The following is a 19647-nucleotide window of genomic DNA, read 5'->3' as shown; positions in this document are numbered from 1 at the left end:
CTGAGGCTGGGGGCCGCCCGTTCCCAGTGAGATGCTTTTCTGCGGGTCCACCAGGGACTCCTTCCTACCAGCCCAGCTTTCAAGGAGACGGGACCAAGTGGGTCCAGCTTGGAGAGACAGGGTCTTTGTGATTTGATGGTGTTTTCTGAGCCTGGGTCCAGGGTAAGTTCTGCTCCTGAGCAGCTGTGACCACAGGAGCAAAGCTGGAAGGTCTCCCCATCTGTGGCAGGGGGTGGAGCTGCCTCTGACCTCCACAGATGGTAATTCTGTGTAGACGCACCCAGAATCTTAGCTGTCACACCTGTTAGTCATTCATTCTAAGGAAATCATCAGGGACGAGGAACAAAGACTCAAGAATTACAGGAAAAGCCGCCTTCACGGTGCCGTTTATAATGTTGAAAAATCTAGAGCATCCTCCATGTCAAACTCCAGGCGGCCGCACAACGGCACGTCCACGTTCGTGGGAGAAGAGTCGGCGGCCAGACGCGGCTGGTGACATGGCGCCAAGTGGAAAGCTCACTCTAACCCGATTGTTTTCAAGAAGCTGAGGCCGGGCGCGGTGGCTCACGCCTGTAATCCCAGCACTTTGGGAGGCAGAGGTGGGTGGATCATGAGGTCAGGAGATCGAGACCATCCTGGCTAACACGGTGAAACCCCATCTCTACTAAAAATACAAAAAATTAGCCGGGCGAGGTGGTGGGCGCCTGTAGTCCCAGCTACTCGGGAGGCTGAGGCAGGAGAATGGCGTAAACCCAGGAGGCGGAGCTTGCAGTGAGCCGAGATCGTGCCACTGCACTCCAGCCTGGGCGACAGAGCGAGACTCCGTCTCAAAAAAAAAAAAAAAAAAAAAAAAAGAAAGAAAGAAACTGAACAGGCTGAAAACAGACTGGAAGGAAATGTGTGAACATACTTCTCTTTTTGGGTTTGTCTGTGTTTTTCATTTTTTTTTTTTTTTTTTTTGCCCGGCTAATTTTTTGTATTTTTAGTAGAGACGGGGTTTCACCGTGGTCTCGATCTCCTGACCTTGTGATCCGCCCGCCTCGGCCTCCCAAAGTGCTGGGATTACAGGCGTGAGCCACCGCGCCCGGCCTGTCTGTGTTTTTCAAAGGAGAGAGCTCTGTTTTTGAAGCCATGGACAGATTTCCTTGTTTTGTTTTTTTTTTTTTTTTTTTTTTTGAGACGGAGTCTCGCTCTGTCGCCCAGGCTGGAGTGCAGTGGCCGGATCTCAGCTCATTGTAAGCTCCGCCTCCTGGGTTTACGCCATTCTCCTGCCTCAGCCTCCTGAGTAGCTGGGACTAGAGGCGCCCGCCACCTCGCCCGGCTAGTTTTTTGTATTTTTTTTAGTAGAGACGGGGTTTCACCGTGTTAGCCAGGATGGTCTCGATCTCCTGACCTCGTGATCCGCCCGTCTCGGCCTCCCAAAGTGCTGGGATTACAGGCTTGAGCCACCGCGCCCGGCCCAGATTTCCTTGTTAAAAGCTGCTGCCAAGCAGCCCTGATGGGGGAGGTGACAGCAGCTGACCACATGACCGCGTGGCTGTGTTGCCATGGGCATGCGATGACCCAGGGCCAGGACAGACCCCACACAGAGGAGTGGCCGGGCCACAGATGGAACACAGGACTCTGCTTCCTCCACCTCCCCAGACGCCTCCCTTGCCCGGTTCAGTGAGTTCACGCGGAGAGAGTGTGCTGTTCTCCCCCAAACCCCGGTGGGCATCAGTGGATCAAGAGGCCTTGCTGAGATCCGGATTTCGGGGCCACACCACCACCGCCTGTGATCCACGGTCTGGGGTGGGGCCTGGGAATCTGCATTTTAACGAGTCCCTGGTGATTCTGAGGCTGGTCCGGGGACCTCACTCAGAACCACTGAGGCAGACGGCGCTCCTTCCAAACCAGGCGAGGATGAGACACTTACACGAAAACTAAACTCGGAACCTGCCGCAAGGCCACAGTGTGCTGCGAGCTGGGACGACTGTAAAAATAAACTAATCCAAGGAGCAGCTGTGCGTCCTGCTGCCAGGCACGCCCTTGTTCTGAGTCATCGGAGCCCACCCAGGAAGGAGCCGCTGTGTCCCCGTGGCTGGTAAAGTGATCCAGGGCAGCCCCAGAACTGCCCCAGCCAGTGGCCGCCCACACCCCGCCGAAGCCAGGGTGGACAGGCACACTCTCAGCTGCGCCGTGGGGACGGGGAGGACAGAGGAGCAGGCCGACCTCGGGGTTGGGGGACCAGCCTGGGGGCATCGTGCTCCCTCTGAAGGCTGCACCCCCCGCCATCACAGGGTCAGCGGCCCTACCTGCCTTCCGCCGGGCGTCTCCGGGCACGTCCCCTCTGCTGTGACTGGGCTGCCCGTGGAGGGCTGCGCTCCCTTCGCCCGAGGAGGCTGAACTTCTCAGGCCGTTGCCCACAGAGCCTGTCACACGTTTTGTCCCCGCTGGCTGGGCGTCTCAGTCGTCTTAATGACTTTGCAGGTGAGTCATTTGGATGACTGACCCAGCCATGCTGACTGCCTGCGGTGGGGACATTCTGATCATCTGAATAAAGGCCGCCTGGCTCAGCCACGAGTGACGTCTGTCTGCCCCTTCCCTCATCCCTCGCTGATGGCTTCTGAGCCCCACCGTCCAAATAGAAAGATGAAAAACGGAGCTGGAATTAAACCAGCTCACCCTCCTGCCTTGACGGGAGGCGAGTTTGGAAGCAGAGAGTAATGGAGCTCCACGCTGACTTCTAAATTCCCATTGCCCTGACCTCAGGTGGTGGGCGGCTTGGGGAGGGGACCACTCCCCACACTCGGAGGCCCTGTCGAGGCCGAGCGCCTGTCCCGGGTGGTATGGCCGTGTCAGTGGGACCCTCGTAGGTTGGACTTGCCTCACGCCCTCCGTAAGAGTCACAGTGACTCAAAATCCAGTTTAGCTCCACAGCACATCTGAGTCTGTGACCGCTTATGAGGTCAGGGTGTCATCAGGACCTGGCCGGCAAGCAGAGGTGGGCACAGAGCACAGACTCGGCCGCCCCGTCCACTTCTTCAGCTGTCACAGTGGCATTCACCCCGCAGTGTGATCGTCTGAAACACGTTTTCACTCGCAGAGATCAGGATGCTCCTCTGGGTTTATCGGCTGAGGATTAGGGGTTCGGCCAGAGCTAGAAAGTCCTCTTTGGGGTGAGTCCCGCCTCGCTGAGGTGGCCTCAGCCATGGACCTGTGGCTGTTGGAGGCGTCCGCAGTTCAGGACGACACCCTTGGGCGGGAGCGAGAGGAGATTCCACAGCCCCCTTCACAGAGCCTTTGTGTTTTGCAATCATCATTAACCAAGTTCCTCCCTGGGCCTGGCCTGGCCACTCCCCTGCTCCCTGCTGTCCTGCCGTCCCCCTGGGCTGCCCCTTCTCATTACGAGGTCCTGCGCCCACCGCCCACTGTTGCGCTCACCCTCGCTGGTCCCCGCCCCTCGCGGGAGCCTCCAAGGTGCTGCTGTCTTTGGGTTCCTTGAACCTGCGGGTGGTTCCTTCTTCCGGGGTCTGCACGAGCAGCCCCCCAGCTCAGCATGTTCTGCGCTCTGGGCTTCACTGGCCGGGGGATTCCAGGAGTCCACGGCCCACGGCTGCTGCTGCTGGCACGTCCCGGGTGACTACTGTCACAGCACTACAATTTTCTAAGATCCGAGTGCACTTTTAAATGAGTCACCTCTGTTTTTGCCCAGCTCCCCACTAGAGCAGAGCCCCTCCGTGGGCAGGACCTGTGTTGGTTCTGATCTCTACTTTCCCGAGCCTACAGCAGCGCTGGGCACAGCTGGGCGGGCTGGCAGCAGACCCGTGGGTGGCGAACAGCGTTCCACAGAGAATCGGTTCACCCACCGCCGGCAGCGCCCGCGGAGGCTCGGTTCACTCACTACGCAACCCCCTTTCCCTCCTTGCCACCCCCTTTCCTGCCACCTCCAGCCTCCACCCCACTTGCCCACCCCATGCACAACCTCGCTGTGCCCTTCAGCCTGGAACAGCCTCGCTGCCTCCCTGACGAGCTCCTGCTCATCCTTCACAACCCGGCTCAGATGCCCCCACCTCAGGGAGCCTTTCCCAGAGGCCCAGCTCTGGGAGCCCCACGGTGACCCACACAGACCTCGGTGTCCCCGCAAAGGGGAACAGCACGGACGCCAGGAGCGCCCCCAAGTCATGAACTGAGAGGGGGGCCCAGGACTTTCGGCGACTCCCCCACAAGGCTCTGCGCGTCTCCTGCGAAGGTGGCCCCGCCCTCTCCCACGTGCTGCTGAGTGAACCCGTCCTCACGTGCCAGAGCCAGCGCTGCCCCTTGGGCCGTCCGCCCCGCCCCTCAAAGCCTCCCGCAAAGGCCGCTGGTCAGAGCTGCGCTGTCTGAGTCTGGGCTGCCCTGTGTGACCGCTGCCCGCCCAGCAGTGCGGGGCGAGACCAGGCCTCCCTCGGAGTCCCCCCAGCACTTGGATGAGCTGCAGAGCCACAGGGAATGGAATGCCTTCCTCCCGGGGCCAGTATAAACAGCAGGGTGCCCGGCTTTCCTAATTTAGTTGTCGGTGGCTCTGGCCAGCCAGAGAGGTCGTTTGAAAATACAGTGAGACTAGAGTCCATCACAGCACAGGAGACACACCCGGGCCCACCCTGACACGGACAGCAGCACCCTACGGCAGGTTCTTTGCTGGGGCTCTGGACAGCGAGGCCTGGAGGTCACTGTTCTGCCTGGTCAGTGGCTGTGCTGGGCTCACCTGAGCCTGGCCCTGCTCGGGGAGCCCTCGGGCCGTGGGAACACCCTCGGCCGTGGTGTCCTCCTCTGAGAGAAGGGCAGGGCCGGTTTCATGCGGCAGCTGGGCCTACGACTGTGCGGCTGTTCCAGGAGCCTGCTCAGAACACGGATCAGCCTGAGCCATGTCACACACATCCCCGCACCAGCCCCCACATGCTTCTGACCGACATTTGGATGCCCTCAGCCAACAGTGCTTACAAAACACGTCCTGGGCCTCCATCCACACCAGAGGCCTGCACTGCCATTTCCTGCCCCTCTGCGGATGAGCCTGGGGCCACTCACCCCTCCTCCCCTTGGCAGCTTGGCCCCCACCCTCCCTGCCCTCTGCGGCTCAGCACCGGTCTCCCTGCCCTCTGCCCCCAGCCTCCCTGCCCTCTGCCCCCAGCCTCCCTGCCCTCTGCCCCCAGCCTCCCTGCCCTCTGCTCCCCAGCCTCCCTGCCCTCTGTGGCTCGCCCCCGGTCTCCCTGCCCTCTGTGGCTCGTCCCCGGTCTCCCTGCCCTCTGTGGCTCGTCCCCGGTCTCCCTGCCCTCTGTGGCTCGCCCCCGGTCTCCCTGCCCTCTGCAGCTCAGCCCCCGGCTTCCCTCCCCTCTGGGGTTCTCCCTGGCCAGCCTGGAGGAACGAGACACCTTTCTGGAGACGTGGACCTGCCAGTGTCCAGGCCAGGCAGGGTGAGAGACGCCTGCCTGAGATGTGGTCCCCAAGCAGAGTGTGGACCTGGGGAGGGTTTAACCAAAGGCCTTGAATAAGTGGCCTCCGTGGCCCAACTGCTCTGCTGATGACAGGCGACATTCTGCCCAGAGACCAGCCAGGCGTGGGCTCCGTGGCCAGCTCTAGGCCACCAGGCAGGGTCCACTGAATTAGTGTTATAAAAAGAGAAGGGCCGGGCACGGTGGCTCACGCCTGTAATCCCAGCACTTTGGGAGGCTGAGGTGGGCAGATCACGAGGTCAGGAGTTTGAGGCCAGTCTGGCCAACATGGTGAAACCCTGTCCCTACTAAAAACACAAAACTTAGCTGGACGCAGTGGTGGGTGCCTGTAGTCCCAGCTACTCGGGAGGCTAAGGCAGGAGAATCGCTTGAACCCTGGAAGCAGAGGTTGCAGTGAGCCGAGAAACTCCATCTCAAAAAAAAAAAAAAAAAAAAAAAAGGCCGGGCGCGGTGGCGGGCACCTGTAGTCCCAGCTACTTGGGAGGTTGAGGCAGGAGAATGGCGTAAACCCGGGAGGTGGAGCTTGCAGTGAGCTGAGATCCGGCCACTGCACTCCAGTCTGGGCGACAGAGCGAGACTCCGTCTCAAAAAAAAAAAAAAAAAGAGAGAGAAGCAAGCTCGCCTCCTTAGTAGCTTTTTTTTTTTTAAGATTGGTTTTAAACAACACTGATCCCTTTAAGTTGAGGCTCCTAACATTTTACAAATAAATCTAAACTTGATCTTAGCCTAAAGGCTGAGAAGAGATTACTAAAGAATCTAATATTAGACTTATGAAAAAGAAAAGCTAACCCCAAAGGATGAGTACTTTCTAAAAATCCTGGAAGGCTGGGGGCCCGGCCAGGATCCTGCGGGGTGGGGAGAGCAGCCCTCAGGCGGGATGGAGCTGATCTGGCCACGCCCCTCCCCAGCAGCTTCTGTGCATTATTGCAGCGGTCATTGTCCATCTAGGAAAGCCGAGAACAAGTGTTTGCTGACTGCTCCCTGTTGATTTTTGGTAACTAGGTGGGGAATAGTTCAGACTGTGCTAATGAACCAGTCGGAGAACTGAGTATCTGTATTTCCTGGAAATAAATCTGGCTAATGATGGGTGTGGCCTTTTGGGCCGGGATACCCTAAGGCCTTGACCTGAACATGTTTTGTGACCTACATAAGACCTTATATGTGACTTAGCTGGGACCTACAAAGGGGCGTCTGGTCAACCGGCAGTGACCAGCGAAGGGGTGTCTAGTTGGCTGTGACTGATAACGGGGTCACTGTCCATCCCAGGCTGACTGAGGCCATAAGCACTGGACGCTCTTTCAGGCCTGAGACATGAGTAAGTCAGCAGAGGGTTCCAGGGACGCTTGCTCGCTGCCTAATGACAGCAACTGCCTTGGGCCCCTCAGTACCTGTGGGACGTGCAGGTCCTCGGGTTAGTGAGCTTCTGTCACGAATTTGTGCTACAAATATATAGATTATAAAGGAAACCGATGAAACAGCAGGCAAAATTTCTAACACATAATAAGAACTACAATGTAGTATATTATATTGCAACAGAATGCCGTTATGTTGGATGATAGCATTACCGAAGGTTAAATTCCGATTTTGAATAAACAGTGGTTACGGAAGAGCCTGCTCTTTTCTGAGGAAATTCGTCGGAAATATTTACGGTGAGAGGATACAGGGTCGGCAGATCACTCTCAAATGGTTCAGAAACAATTGTGTGTGCGAGCTCATATGTGCGAGTGTGTGCGCATGCTCACGTGGGTGCAGTGAGAGACAAGAGAAAATAGTAACAGCTGCTGATGCTGGGCGAAGGGGTATGGGAGTTGTTGGGGCTAGTTTTGTTTGAAACAAACTTAAAAATGAACCGTTAAGATAGGAGAGGGAGACAGCACAGCTGTGTCATGACAGGTGTCATTCAAGGACCCTGACAGCACAGACGGTCCCGGGAGAGGTGAGGCTTTGCGGAACCCCGGGGTGCACGAGCATCCCGCTGGCAGGGCCCTGGGGACTGTGTGCTCTCCGGCTTTCTGGTGGGTGGGACAAGACAAGGCTGTCCCCCGGATCTGCAGGCTGGTCATGGTCCCCACCGGCACCACCAGGGCCCCAGGTCGTGCAGCCTGTCCTGCCCGAGGGAGAGCCAGAGTTGGGGGTCATGGGCGATCACCCTTCTCGGGGCACAAGGAGGGTGGGGAAGGCATCGTGCCCACAGGGCTGCATGATGGTTCAGACCCTGGGGACCACCCCGGTGGCCATCAGACAGAACGTTCGCGATGTGCATGGTGCCAGACACAGAGTGTCCCAGATCAGGCACGGTCCCCGCCTTTGTCTGTCTGCCCCAGATCATACACAGTCCCTGCCTTTGTCTGTCTAAGCCCTTGTTTGCTGACCAGCAGCCGGTCGGGGTGCAGCACACAAATCCCGAGACGGTCTCAGGCTGTTCTTTGAGACCTTGTGTGAATGCTTTTCCCGCAGCGGGCTGAGTGAGCTGATAACTTATTTCTGTGTGTTAACTGGAAATGCGTCTACACACCAGGGATTGTAATCAGGGGAGCTGCAGTGCCTGCACTCCGACTCCAAAGTTATTTCCAACCTAAAGCAACCTTTGGAATGAACTTCAGTGATGGAGTTTTTTAAGCGCAGAAGTTTGCATTGAACACCAGTCCGGGTATTACCAATTTTATCAGCTGATGTTCTGTTAATTTTTATACCCACAGCCAAAACAGGTGGCACTGGCCTCTGGCAGCCGGGCCTGAGGTTATGCAATTGCCAGGCTTTGCTGCGGGCTGTGGTGGTGGTGAGGTCTGCCCGGATTAGGGGAAGGGAGAAAGCTTGAGCATGGTTTTCAGATGCATCGGGTTTAAAAGCTGCTCTGTGCTCACAAAATGCAGCTCTGGGAGAGATACTCAGACCTCCTGAATCTTAGTTTCCTTGTCTACAAAATGGGGGTAGTTAAAAGGGCCCTGAGGCCGGGCGCGGTGGCTCAAGCCTGTAATCCCAGCACTTTGGGAGGCCGAGGCGGGTGGATCACGAGGTCAGGATATCGAGACTATCCTGGCTAACATAGTGAAACCCCGTCTCTACTAAAAATACAAAAAACTAGCCGGGCGAGGTGGCGGGCGCCTGTAGTCCCAGCTACTCGGGAGGCTGAGGCAGGAGAATGGCGCAAACCCGGGAGGCGGAGCTTACAGTGAGCCGAGATCACGCCACTGCACTCCAGCCTGGGAGACATAGCGAGACTCCGTCTCAAAAAAAAAAAAAAAAAAGGGCCCTGCTTCTAGGGGAGCATGGAATAGATAGAAATAACATTTGTTAGGGAGCCCGCGGTTCTAGGCCTGACGGGGCTGGGCTTTGCCACTTCCTGGGCTGGGCGCACCGAGCGGCTGCCCCGCCCGCTCAAGTCATGGAGCCTCCCTGGATCCGCTCCCTCCAATGTGGGAAAGGAAGGACAAGGACAGCTCTGCCATGGCTTTCAGATATGAAAACACTAGAGACAATAATTTTAAATATAAATGCAAAATCTCTTAATCAAAGAGTTTGGGAAAACGGATTCATGTAAATCAGCCTGAAGTCTAAACCACATGTGTGTTACTGACCTGCTCATATTCCCACACGGCACATGTTCCTAGCGTGTGATTTCTGTGTGGCGTGTTTGTGAGGATGCCCATGTCTTGTCTCAGCCATGATTGGGACTCTCCATCCCAAGTCCTGGCTTCAGATCTCACATTCGTGGGCCTGAGAGAGAGGTGTCTGCCGATAGCTTCAGGCTGAGAACAGGCATATTCTGGGCCTCACCTGCCTCTGAAGCATCCTTGTCTGCCATCTGGGAGTGAGAGGTGCTCATCCTCCCACCTGGCCCTTCCTGGTGCCTGATGTATCACAAGAGATGTGGATCTACAGGGATGTGCAACGCTGACGCTCCCAGAGAACTCCTGGGGAGCCACACCTTGCTGGGCCTAGGGGATTGTGAAATGTGCCCTCTTTTCCTTCCTTCCCTCCTTCCTTCCTTCCTTCCTTCCCTTGCCCTTCCCCATTCTCCCTCCCTCCCTCCCTTCCTTCCTTTTTTCCTTCCTTCCTCCCTCCCTCCTTTCCTTTCTGCCTTCCTGCCTTTTCTCCTTCCTTCCCTCCCTCCCTCCTTCCTTCCTTCTTCCCTCTCTCCCTCCCTTTCTTTTTTCTTTTTTTTTTTTAGGGTCTAACTGTGTTACCCGGGCTGGAGTGCAGTGACATGATCTCGACTCACTGCAACCTCAACCTCTCAGGCTCTGGCAATCCTCCCACTTCAGTCTCCCAAGGAGCTGGGACTACAGGCGTCAACACCACGTCCAGCTAATTTTTGTATTATTATTATTATTTTTTGTAGAGACAGGGTTTTGCCATGTTGCCCAGGCTTGTCTCAAACTTCTGAGCTAGAGTGATCCTCCCGCCTCGGCCTCCCAAAGTGCTGGGATTATAGGCCTGGGTCACTACACTTGGCCACACCTTATTTCATAAGAATGTCTTGGAGAAACAAAAATAAAAACTCCATCATTTAAACTATGGACACCATAAAATATAGGATGCACCACAATTTCAGAAAAATGAAAGACAAAAATGCATCCTAGAATGAAATACGGCACCACTGCGCTGTAGGGACAGACTAATGCCTTTTCACAAGAGCGGGGGAGCAGCACTGAAGGTCGCCATAAGAGCAGGTGTTTGCAAACGCCACTCACGAGACGGAACCAACTGAGAGCCACACCCACGGGGTATTTGAATTATGGCACAGGAGTACCATGGAATACCAGGCAGCAGTTAAAAAGGTGGAGATTGGTCTGTGTATGGTGATACAGAAAAATATTTTAAAACCTAGTTTAATGAAAACAGCCAAAAGCAAACCATGGCATATACGATGCTTCCTGTTTGGGGAAAGAATCGTGTGTGTGGCACAGCACGCAAACGCAGGGGTGTCTCACGTACAGGTGCACAGCCAGGGTGTGTGTGTGGAGGAGGCTCCTGGGAGGACACTTGGGCCACCGTGGCCTTGTTATCTGGGTGGCTGGAAGCTGCTTTCCCCACACGCTGCTGTGAACGCATTTGGATTCCCGAAGCTGTGCACACATCACTTTTATAACAACAATGAAACCCGCCGGTGCCGTTTTAAACAGCAGAGTTGGCTCGGTGTCCCCTCAGTGCCCCCTCAGTGCCCCCTCAGTGCTCCCTCAGTGCCCCCTCAGTGTCTCCCTCAGTGCTTTCTGTGGCTTTTTCTTTTCAACTTTTGGGTCTCTCTGTAACAGGAAAGTGAAGCAAGGCACTGCCGGCTTTTGTTTACGATGCTTGTGGGTTTTGTGTTTGTGTGTTCTAATCTAGAATCAGTTTCTAAATAGACTCACTTTCTGATTCTCACGGAGGGGTTTGATTTGCGGATGGAGACGGAGTCCACCCCGTTTGAATCCAGCCGCGCCCTGCTCATGTGAGCTGGCCTTGCCTTCCACACAGCGGGGCACACAGCAGGTGGAGAGGGAAAGCCTCTTTCCGGAAAGCCGGCTACACAGGTACTACTGCTGTGTTACAAACGCTAGCAACAGTTCTGACTTACCTTAACTGGGTTTCTTTTCCTGAAAGGTAATCCTCGGTTAATTTCCCCACACCCACGGTCCTGGGACCACGCTGCACGGATGTGTGTGACGTGAGGCCCCTCGCCCCGATGTGCCTGTCTCTCTGGTTCTTCTGACTTAAAGCGCCAGTAGCAGCTCGGTTAGTCCGGTTATTCGGAAGCTCAGCACAGAGCTGCACTGCTGCGGCCTGCCCAGCGTAGAAGGCCACAGACTCCTCCACCAGCATGGACTATACTTCCCACAAAACGAACCGGGCGTCTCTATGGAAAAAGCAAAGCGTACCCCTATCCCCGGGATACCCCTACCCCGGGACACCTGTACCCCAGGGACACTCCTACCCCTGGGACACCCCTACCCCCCCGACACTTCTATCCCCGGGACACCCCAACCCCCCCAGACACCCCTAACAGCGGGACACCCCTACCCCCCGACACTCCTACCCCTGGGACACCCCTACACCCAGGTCCCGCCTACCCCCGGAACCGCCTACCCCCAGGACACTCCTACCCCCCGCGACACTTATCCCCCCCACACCCCTACCCCCGGGACACCCCTACCCCCCAACACTCCTACCCCCAGGACACCCCTAACCCCGGGACCTGCCTACCCCCGGACCGCCTACCCCCAGGACACGCCTACCCCCCGTGACACTTCTCCCCCACCCACACCCCTACCCCCGGGACCCGCCTACCCCCGGGACACACCTACCCCCAGGACACCCCTACCCCCGGACATCCCTACCCCCGACACCCCACCCCCGGACACCCCTACCCCCAGACACGCGTACCCCCGGACACGCCTACCCCTGGACACGCCTACCCCCGGACACCCCTACCCCCGGACACCCCTACCCCCGGGACACGCGTACCCCCGGGACACGCCTACCCCCGGACATGCCTACCCCCGGACACGCCTACCCCCGGGACACCCCTACCCCCGGACACGCCTACCCCGGGACACGCCTACCCCCCAGACACGCCTACCCCCGGACACCCCTACCCCCGGACACCCCTACCCCTGACACGCCTACCCCCGGACACGCCTACCCCCGGGACACCCCTACCCCCGGACACCCCTACCCCCGGACACGCCTACCCCCCAGACACGCCTACCCCCGGACACGCCTACTCCTTGCACTGAATGAATGCCAGGGTTGTTTCCACCAAGGGGAGGCGGCCGGGGAGGGAGGCGCCGGGAAGTGGCTGGCAGGGCCCGTCTGGGAAGCCTGAACCCAACACACCTGAGAGTGGGGGTCCGTGGCACCCGCCTGTGAAGCCCACCAGCCTCTCTTGCCAGTCCACTCACACAGGAATCCCAAGTGGGAGCATAAAGACGCCACCACTTCCCCCTTTCAAATTAGCCCATAGGAGACGACAAAGCCCGTGGGGGTAGGGCTTGTATTCTGGATGCCCACAGAGATTCCAACCACCCAGGCTTTCGGCCCCTCGGCCTCCTCTCCCTGAGGCTGGGGCTTCCCCGGGATTCTGACTCTGCCCAGGGGCGAGCCCTTTAATGAAATCACAACAAAAAGAGAGGCCCCAGCCAAGCGGCCAAGCACAGCGATAAACGTCAGTCAACTGCTGTTTTATTCACACCAGATGCTGCATGGAAAAATCACGTCCAAATGTATTTTAAACAAGAGCAAGTGATCTCTTTTCCCAGACTCTCTGAGAGAGAACCTCACGGCAGGGACAGCGCTTCCTCGCCAGCGAGCCCGGCAGGGCAGGCGCGGAGGGGAAAGGCCTGCTCTGCATCTGGACCTGGCCCACTAAGGCAGACCACAGAGAGACGCCGGAGCTGGCAGGCGGCCATTTAGGTTCTGGTTTTCTCCGTGAGTTGTTTCAAAAAGAGATTGATCTTAAAATCTAGTGTGATTAAACAGGTGGGTGGGGTTAAGAGCAATGCTTGTATATGTGTCCCCCAGGCCCCAGTGTGACTGTTTCTCTGTCCAGGCACACACGGCCCACTGTGGACATGGCGGGGGGTGGAGGGCGGGGAGGTGGCGCATCGGCCCTCGAGGGAAATGCACGCCTGGAGGTGGAGGCGGAGGCGGGACGGAGGGTCTGCAGCGGGGGCCTGCTGGAGGCCACCACAGTTAGTGTTGTTGAAGTGAGTGAGTAAACAGCATTAGCTCTGCGGCGGAATAAAATACACCGTCTGTCCGGGAGACTGCGGGTGAGTGCCACGCCTGGACGTCCAAGTGCGACAAGCCACACAATGTCAATGTGGATGGTGGAGGACGGAAAATATTCCCGTAGGACAAACAGTGTATTTTGTGCAACAGTTAGGATTCTGAGATTGGAAATGAGAGTTAGATGTGACCAGTCAGGCGCAGACTGCAGTGGAGCCGCACAGGGACACCCTCACCCAGGGGGCTGCGAGAGGACACTATGGGCCCCAGGGTGGCACTGGCTCTCTAGGGGCAAAGTGGCAGAAATGGCTTTACTTCTCCTCTGTGGACAGGCGGTAGAGGGCCGCGCCCAGGTCCTCCAGCTTCTCCTTGTCCTCCAGGTCTTGGTACAAGCCTTTGGGAACGAGGTCCAGGCCGTACAGCAACCCAAACAGGCAGCCTGCAATGGTGCCCGTGGCTGCGCTCTCCCCTGAAACGCAAAGGCAGCAGTCGCAGTGGGCTCCACCTGACCAGGGCCGCGAGACCCCTGGGGCTGGCCACCCCTAAGGTGGGCCAAACCCCAGTTCTGCTGGGGGCGGCTGATAAAAGGGACAGGCAGGCTGGTGCGGTGGCTCACGCCTGTCATCTCAGCTACACAGGAGTCTGAGGCGGGAGAATCTCTTGAACCCAGGAGGTAGAGGTGGCAGTGAGCTGAGATTGCCTCTCCGCACTCCATCCTGAGTGACAGAGTGAGATCCTGTCTCAAAAAATCCCCCCAAAGCAAACGGGAGGGGGACAGGTGCTTCCCTTCTCCCTCCCTGGGTCAGGCATCTGTGTGAAGCGGTGTTTCAGCACTAAGAGTCAGTGAGGCGCCAGGACGGTGCAGAAGGAAGGAGGAGGGAGGGGAGCCCGAGGCCGCACGGTCCCACCCCTGAGCCAGGGTCACAGAGGAAACCCCTCAGGGGCTGAGCCGGCTCTGTGCAGAGGCTCCTGACCAAACGGGGCCACATTTGTCTTTTCCCAGCTCATGTCTGGTCAAGCTCAGCTCACTGAAGTGAGGCAATTTCAGCCAGTCTCACAGAACCTGACAGCTGCTCCCACAAGGCACGGGGTTGATCTTATGGGTAGGAGCTGCCTGGAGCTGCCACAGCCACTCTGCTGGGCTTCTTCCTCTCCCTCCATGGCCAGAGACGGCCTGGCCGGCACAGAGCCAGCATGGATGGAGCAGGATGCGAGCCCAGGACCTAACTCCAGGCGGCAGTCTGCAACTTTGCACAGAGGCTGCAGAGCAAAGGACAAGACGACAGTGACCTCGGAACAGAACCCTGCGAAGGTGGCCAGCCTGAGGCAGCAGTGGCAAGGGTAGGAGCCTCCATACCCCTACACCGCACCTACTCCAAGGGCGCACTGCCCTCCAGGCTCGTGGACCAGGCGAGAGACTCTTGGTCTGCTGGAGCTCACAGCAGGACCTGCGGTCACACCTGTATCCTGTGACGTCTGCACGTGAGTGCACGTACGTCAGCCGGTGTACCCTGGAGCCTGCGCCCTCCCAAAGCGGTTCCAGAAAGGAAGAGAAGGACGCATATACTGGGGCTCAGGAGGGGGTGCCTGAATGCCTGCCATCCTAGGACACTCCAAGGGGGTGCTTCAGGAGAAGGGCGCTACCCTCCTGGAAGCCACGGCCATTAAGGAACATCTCACCTCCATGAAACATGGCCCGGTGACACAGCTCAGTCCAGTTGTTGCCTGCTGCAAGGAGGGCGTCATAGGCTATCATGGGGGCATCATGGCCTCGTCTTCCCCCTCGACCTTCCGAGCTCCACTTCCTGTAGGTCTGACAAGAGAGCCGTGGGTCAGGGGCATGTGCCCAAGTGGAGCCACTTCTGGGTACATTACAGCACAAGCTTCCTGGGCCCATCCTAGTGACCTGCCATTCCATCCACCCACCCTTTTCTTTTTGAGATGGAATCTGGCTCTGTCGCCCAGGCTGGAGTGCAATGATGCGATTTCAGTTCACTGCAAACTCCGCCTCCCAGGTTCAAGCGATTCTCCTGCATCAGCCTCCCGAATAGCCGGGATTACAGGCGCACGCCACCACACCTGGCTAATTTTTTGTATTTTTAGTAGAGATGAGATTAGTCACCCACCCACCCACCCATCTATTCACCATCCACTCATCCATCCACCCATCTGTTCATCCATTCACCCACCCATTTATCTACCCATCCATTCACTCACCCTTCCACCACCCACCCACCCATACATTCACCCATCCACTCATCTATCCACCCACCCACCCATCCATATACCCACTCACCCATCCATTCACCTGTCCATTCATCCATTCACCTATCCATTCATCCATTCACCCACCCATTTATCCATTCACACACCTATTTACCTACCCATTCATTCACCCACCCTTCCACCACCTTCCCACCTACCCATCCATTCACCCATCACTCATCCATTCACCTATCCACCCACTCATCCACTCATCCATCCACCTATCCATTCATCCATTCACCCACCCATTCATCCATTCACCCACCCATTTACCTACCCATTCATTCACCCACCCTTCCACCACCTTCCCACCTACCCATCCATTCACCCATCCACTCATCCATTCACCTATCCACCCACTCATCCACTCATCCATCCACCCATCCATTCATCCATTTACCCACCCATTTACGTACCCATCCATTCACCCACCTTCTACCTACGTGCCCTTCCATCCACCTAATCAACCACCCATCCATATACCCACCCACCCACCTACCCACCCATGCACCCATCCATTCCCCTGTCCACCCATCCATCCACCCATCCATTCATCCATTCACCCACCCTTCCACCCACCCACGCTTCTATCCACCCACCCATCTATCCATCCATCCATCCATCCATCCATCCATCCATCCATCCACCTACCCACCCACCCATCTACCCACTTGCTATGCACTTATTGAGCACCACTGGTGTGCCAGACATTGCCTCAGTGCCAGGACAAGGCTCACCTTTTCCCTCTCTTCTGCGTCATAATTGTCGGGGAAGATGGCTTTATTTTCTGAGTCTTTACTGATTTTCCTCTCCTCCAAATAAAACTGCCATTTAGCTTCAAAGTAAAACCAGTGCTCCTGGTATTCTAAACATAAAGAACAGGGTGAGCTGAACACAATGGCATCCATGGAGTGGGGCGGAGGGCCCTGGGGCAGGTGCAGGGAGGGAGGGGACGTGTCGATGCCCCTCCACCCAGCTGCAGGCATGTGGAGAAGCAGAGCACCCGTCCTGGAGTAAACCACTGAGCGACTGTCCAGAATTATGAACATGCTGACGTTTGTAGCTGCTTTCTTTCTTTCTTTCTTTCTTTTTTTTTGAGATGAAGTCTCGCTCTTGTCCCCCAAGCTGGAGTGCAGTGGTGCAATCTCAGCTCACTGCAACCTCTGCCTCCCGGGTTCAAGCGATTCTCCTGCCTCAGCCTCCCAAGTAGCTGGGATTACAGGTGCCCGCCACCACACCCGGCTAATTTTTGAATTTTTAGTAGAGATGGGGTTTCGCCATGTTGGCCAGGCTGATCTCGAACTCCTGACCTCAGGTGATCCGCCCATCTCGGCCTCCCAAAGTGCTGGGATTACAGGCGTGAGCCACCGCGCCCGGCCTCTTTTTTTCTTTTCTTTTTTTTGAGACAGAGTCTTGCCCTGTTGCCCAGGCTGGAGTGCACTGGCACCATCTTGGCTCACTGAAACCTCCACTTCCCAGGTTCAAGCCATTCTCCTGCCTCAGCGTCCTGAGTAGCTGGGACTACAGGCGCCCCGCCACCACGCCCGGCTAATTTTTGTATTTTTAGTAGAGATGGGGTTTCACCATATTGGCCAGGCTGGTCTGGAATTCTTGACCTCAGGTGATCTGCCTGCCTCAGCCTCCCAAAGTGCTGGGATTACAGGCGTGAGCCACCGTGCCCAGCCTGTAGCTGCTTTGAAAGGACAGCAAGCAAGATGGAGATGGGGCAAAAGCATTTTCATTACACTGTTGCATTAGTCCTGTGCCTGCAGAGCAGAGCGGGATGTTTCATTACTCCTAATTGAAATCCAAGCCCCTGAATGCTCTAGGGACTTCTTGGAGGTCATCTGGCAAAGAGGACACGGACTCAGAAGGGAGTCCGAACCTGCAGCCACACACCCTACAGACCACAGGAAATCCCTTCCCCGCCGTGGAGCCAGGAGGCATGCAGCCTGCCCAGACCCAGGCCCGCTGCCCTCCTGCCTGCCTTACGGTGAGCACCCCTGCCCACCACATGCCACCTCCTGCTCCCTGGCACCACGGGAGCCACAGAGGGCGGGAGCTGTGCATGCTGCTGGTGGCTGTCAGGCCCAAGGGACACGTGTGCTGATCACATGCGGTGACAGAGCACAGATCCTGTCTGCCTGGCTGTGGTTGGAGGGCACAGGGCGCTGGAGAGCAGAGCAGAAGGGCTGCAGTGGGGAGACCACGCTCCTGCCACAGAGCTCCAGGCCACAGGGAGGCCAGGAGGGCCCTGGACCAGGCCCTGGACGAGGCTCACAGGTCCTCTGAAACTCTGGGCCAACTTGGTTTCACACAAGTAAAAGTTCAGCCCCCTTCGGATCTTGTTCAGCGACATGAAATTGGAAGTGAAAGACGCAAAAGTAAGAGGGCAGCGGCCACAGGCGTATCCCATGAACCCGGCACAGGACCTGAAACTCCGGGTGGAGCGTCAACATGGACCTGGGCGCAAACTCAAAGCACTGCCTCTCACCCGAGTCAGCGGGGTTGGCCAATTCGGAAACAGATGTCCAGACACAAAAGGAGGGAGCTAATTTGTGAACTGTCCTCACTGCGGAGGGGTCATGTCAGGTGGGCCGGCCAGAAGCCCAGAGCAGCGTTTCTGGGCTTCTGAACGTTAAGTCCGGTGGATGATTTTAGACGTTCTGTTAAAAAGGTTTCTGTGTCAAGGAAATTCATAAAACTCTGGGTTAAACAAATTTGAAATTAAATAGATTTATTTGGAGGACTGTTTCTCAGAGCTTTAAACTGGTGTCTGTGCATTTCAAATCCCTAAGAGAAAGAATAAAGCTTTCTGAAGAACAGTCAGAAACATTCCATGAACACAAAGGGGAGAAGGTTTTGCTGGTCAGATAATTCCGACCGTTCTTCAGAAAATGCTTTGAGGAAGACTGTTTTGAATACCAGAGTTCTGGGAGAACATTCGTTAATACTGTGTGAATTCAGTCATGGCGTGGCCCCATGCCTCACTGCTCACCTGTTTCTAAGGTGGGTCAGGGCGACGCTCCTGGGGTTAGGGAGATGACTTAGCCCCTGGCTCCAGACAGCCACCTCGGCTGGAAAGAACCTGGGGCCACAGGCTTGGCCATCTCCCACCGCTCCCACACCAAGCGGTAACAGAGATGAAATCACCAGAGATAAATTGTGTGCCGTGGCCTGCCAGGCGTGCTCAGCAGTCACGCTTTCTGAGGACAGGCCGTGGGGAACACAGAGCAGCGACTCAAGGAGGTGGTGACTGTGTGTGGACGCTGACCTTGCTCCCCCATCAGCACAGGCCTGGTGGCTGAGCGGCCCCCGAGCCACGTCCAGGCAGATATCCATGGCTGCACCCCCATGGAAAGCTGTGCACCAGCCCCCACGAGGCATTTCAGAACATGCCCCTGCGCCTTGCAGGGGAAATAAAGGGATTCACTGGTTTTTCTGTTTCTGGAAGACTTCAGACCAGGCGAGGTGGCTCACGCCTATAATCCCAGCACTTTGAGAGGCCGAGGCGGGAGGATTACTTGAAGTCAGAAGTTTGACACCAGACTGGGCGACATGGGGAAACCCTGTCTCTACTAAAAATAAAAACAATAGCCAGGCAAGGTGGCAGGCGCCTGTAATCCTAGCTACTCGGGAGACTGAGGCCGGAGAATCGCTTGAACCTGGGAGGCGGAGGTTGTAGTGAGCTGAGATTGCATCATTGCACTCCAGCCTGGGCGACAGAGCCAGATTCCATCTCAAAAAAACAAAAACAAAAACAAAAAAAAATCGAGAAGACTTCAGCCTGAGGCTGTTTTGAAAACTAAGCAAACCTGATCCTACATTCAAATCCTCCCTCTCCTTCTCCAGGACACACTGGATACCTTATTTCCAATTTCCCCAACAATGCAAAGACGCCAAAGGCTGTGTGAGGCTGCCTGTGCTCCCCGTGCCGCCCCCTCCCCCCTTAGACGGCACCTCCCGTGGGGTAGAACCTTCCGGAACGGTCATGGATGTCCTAGCCCCACACCTGCTGTCCCTGCCTCTGGCCAGCCTCATGGGGCTCCTGAGGGAAGGGCCCAGCCCTGACCTCGCCCAGACCGGCAGAAGCAGAGCTTTCCCAGGGCGCACCGCGGGTCCCAGTCACATCCCAAAGGCTGCCAGTCACTCGGCGCCTCGCACCGGGGTGGTCGGGGACGGGTGGATCCCCTGGAGGCAAATG

General features: G+C 56.7%; 1 protein-coding gene across 2 annotated transcripts in view; it reads right to left on the bottom strand.

The window, feature by feature from the left end:
• LOC105485249 (ADP-ribosylhydrolase like 1) overlaps positions 1-19647 on the bottom strand; it is a 47947-nt gene that overhangs the window by 10446 nt on the left and 17854 nt on the right. Inside the window, exons 5-7 of one of the 2 annotated variants that reach the window (XM_011747493.3) lie at positions 16181-16308; positions 14859-14991; positions 13494-13647 (exon numbers count right to left, since the gene is read on the bottom strand). In XM_011747493.3, coding sequence (XP_011745795.2) covers positions 13494-13647; positions 14859-14991; positions 16181-16308 — 415 coding nt within the window. Of the gene's footprint in view, positions 1-2294; positions 3884-13493; positions 13648-14858; positions 14992-16180; positions 16309-19647 lie in introns of those variants that run through there. The other variant, XM_011747495.2, reaches the window with a different exon arrangement.

The sequence above is a fragment of the Macaca nemestrina genome, chromosome 16 (assembly GCF_043159975.1).
Source record: "Macaca nemestrina isolate mMacNem1 chromosome 16, mMacNem.hap1, whole genome shotgun sequence".
NCBI classification, from domain to species: domain Eukaryota; kingdom Metazoa; phylum Chordata; class Mammalia; order Primates; family Cercopithecidae; genus Macaca; species Macaca nemestrina.
Note: the sequence above shows the minus strand (reverse complement) of the source record. Positions and strands in the feature narration are given on the sequence as shown.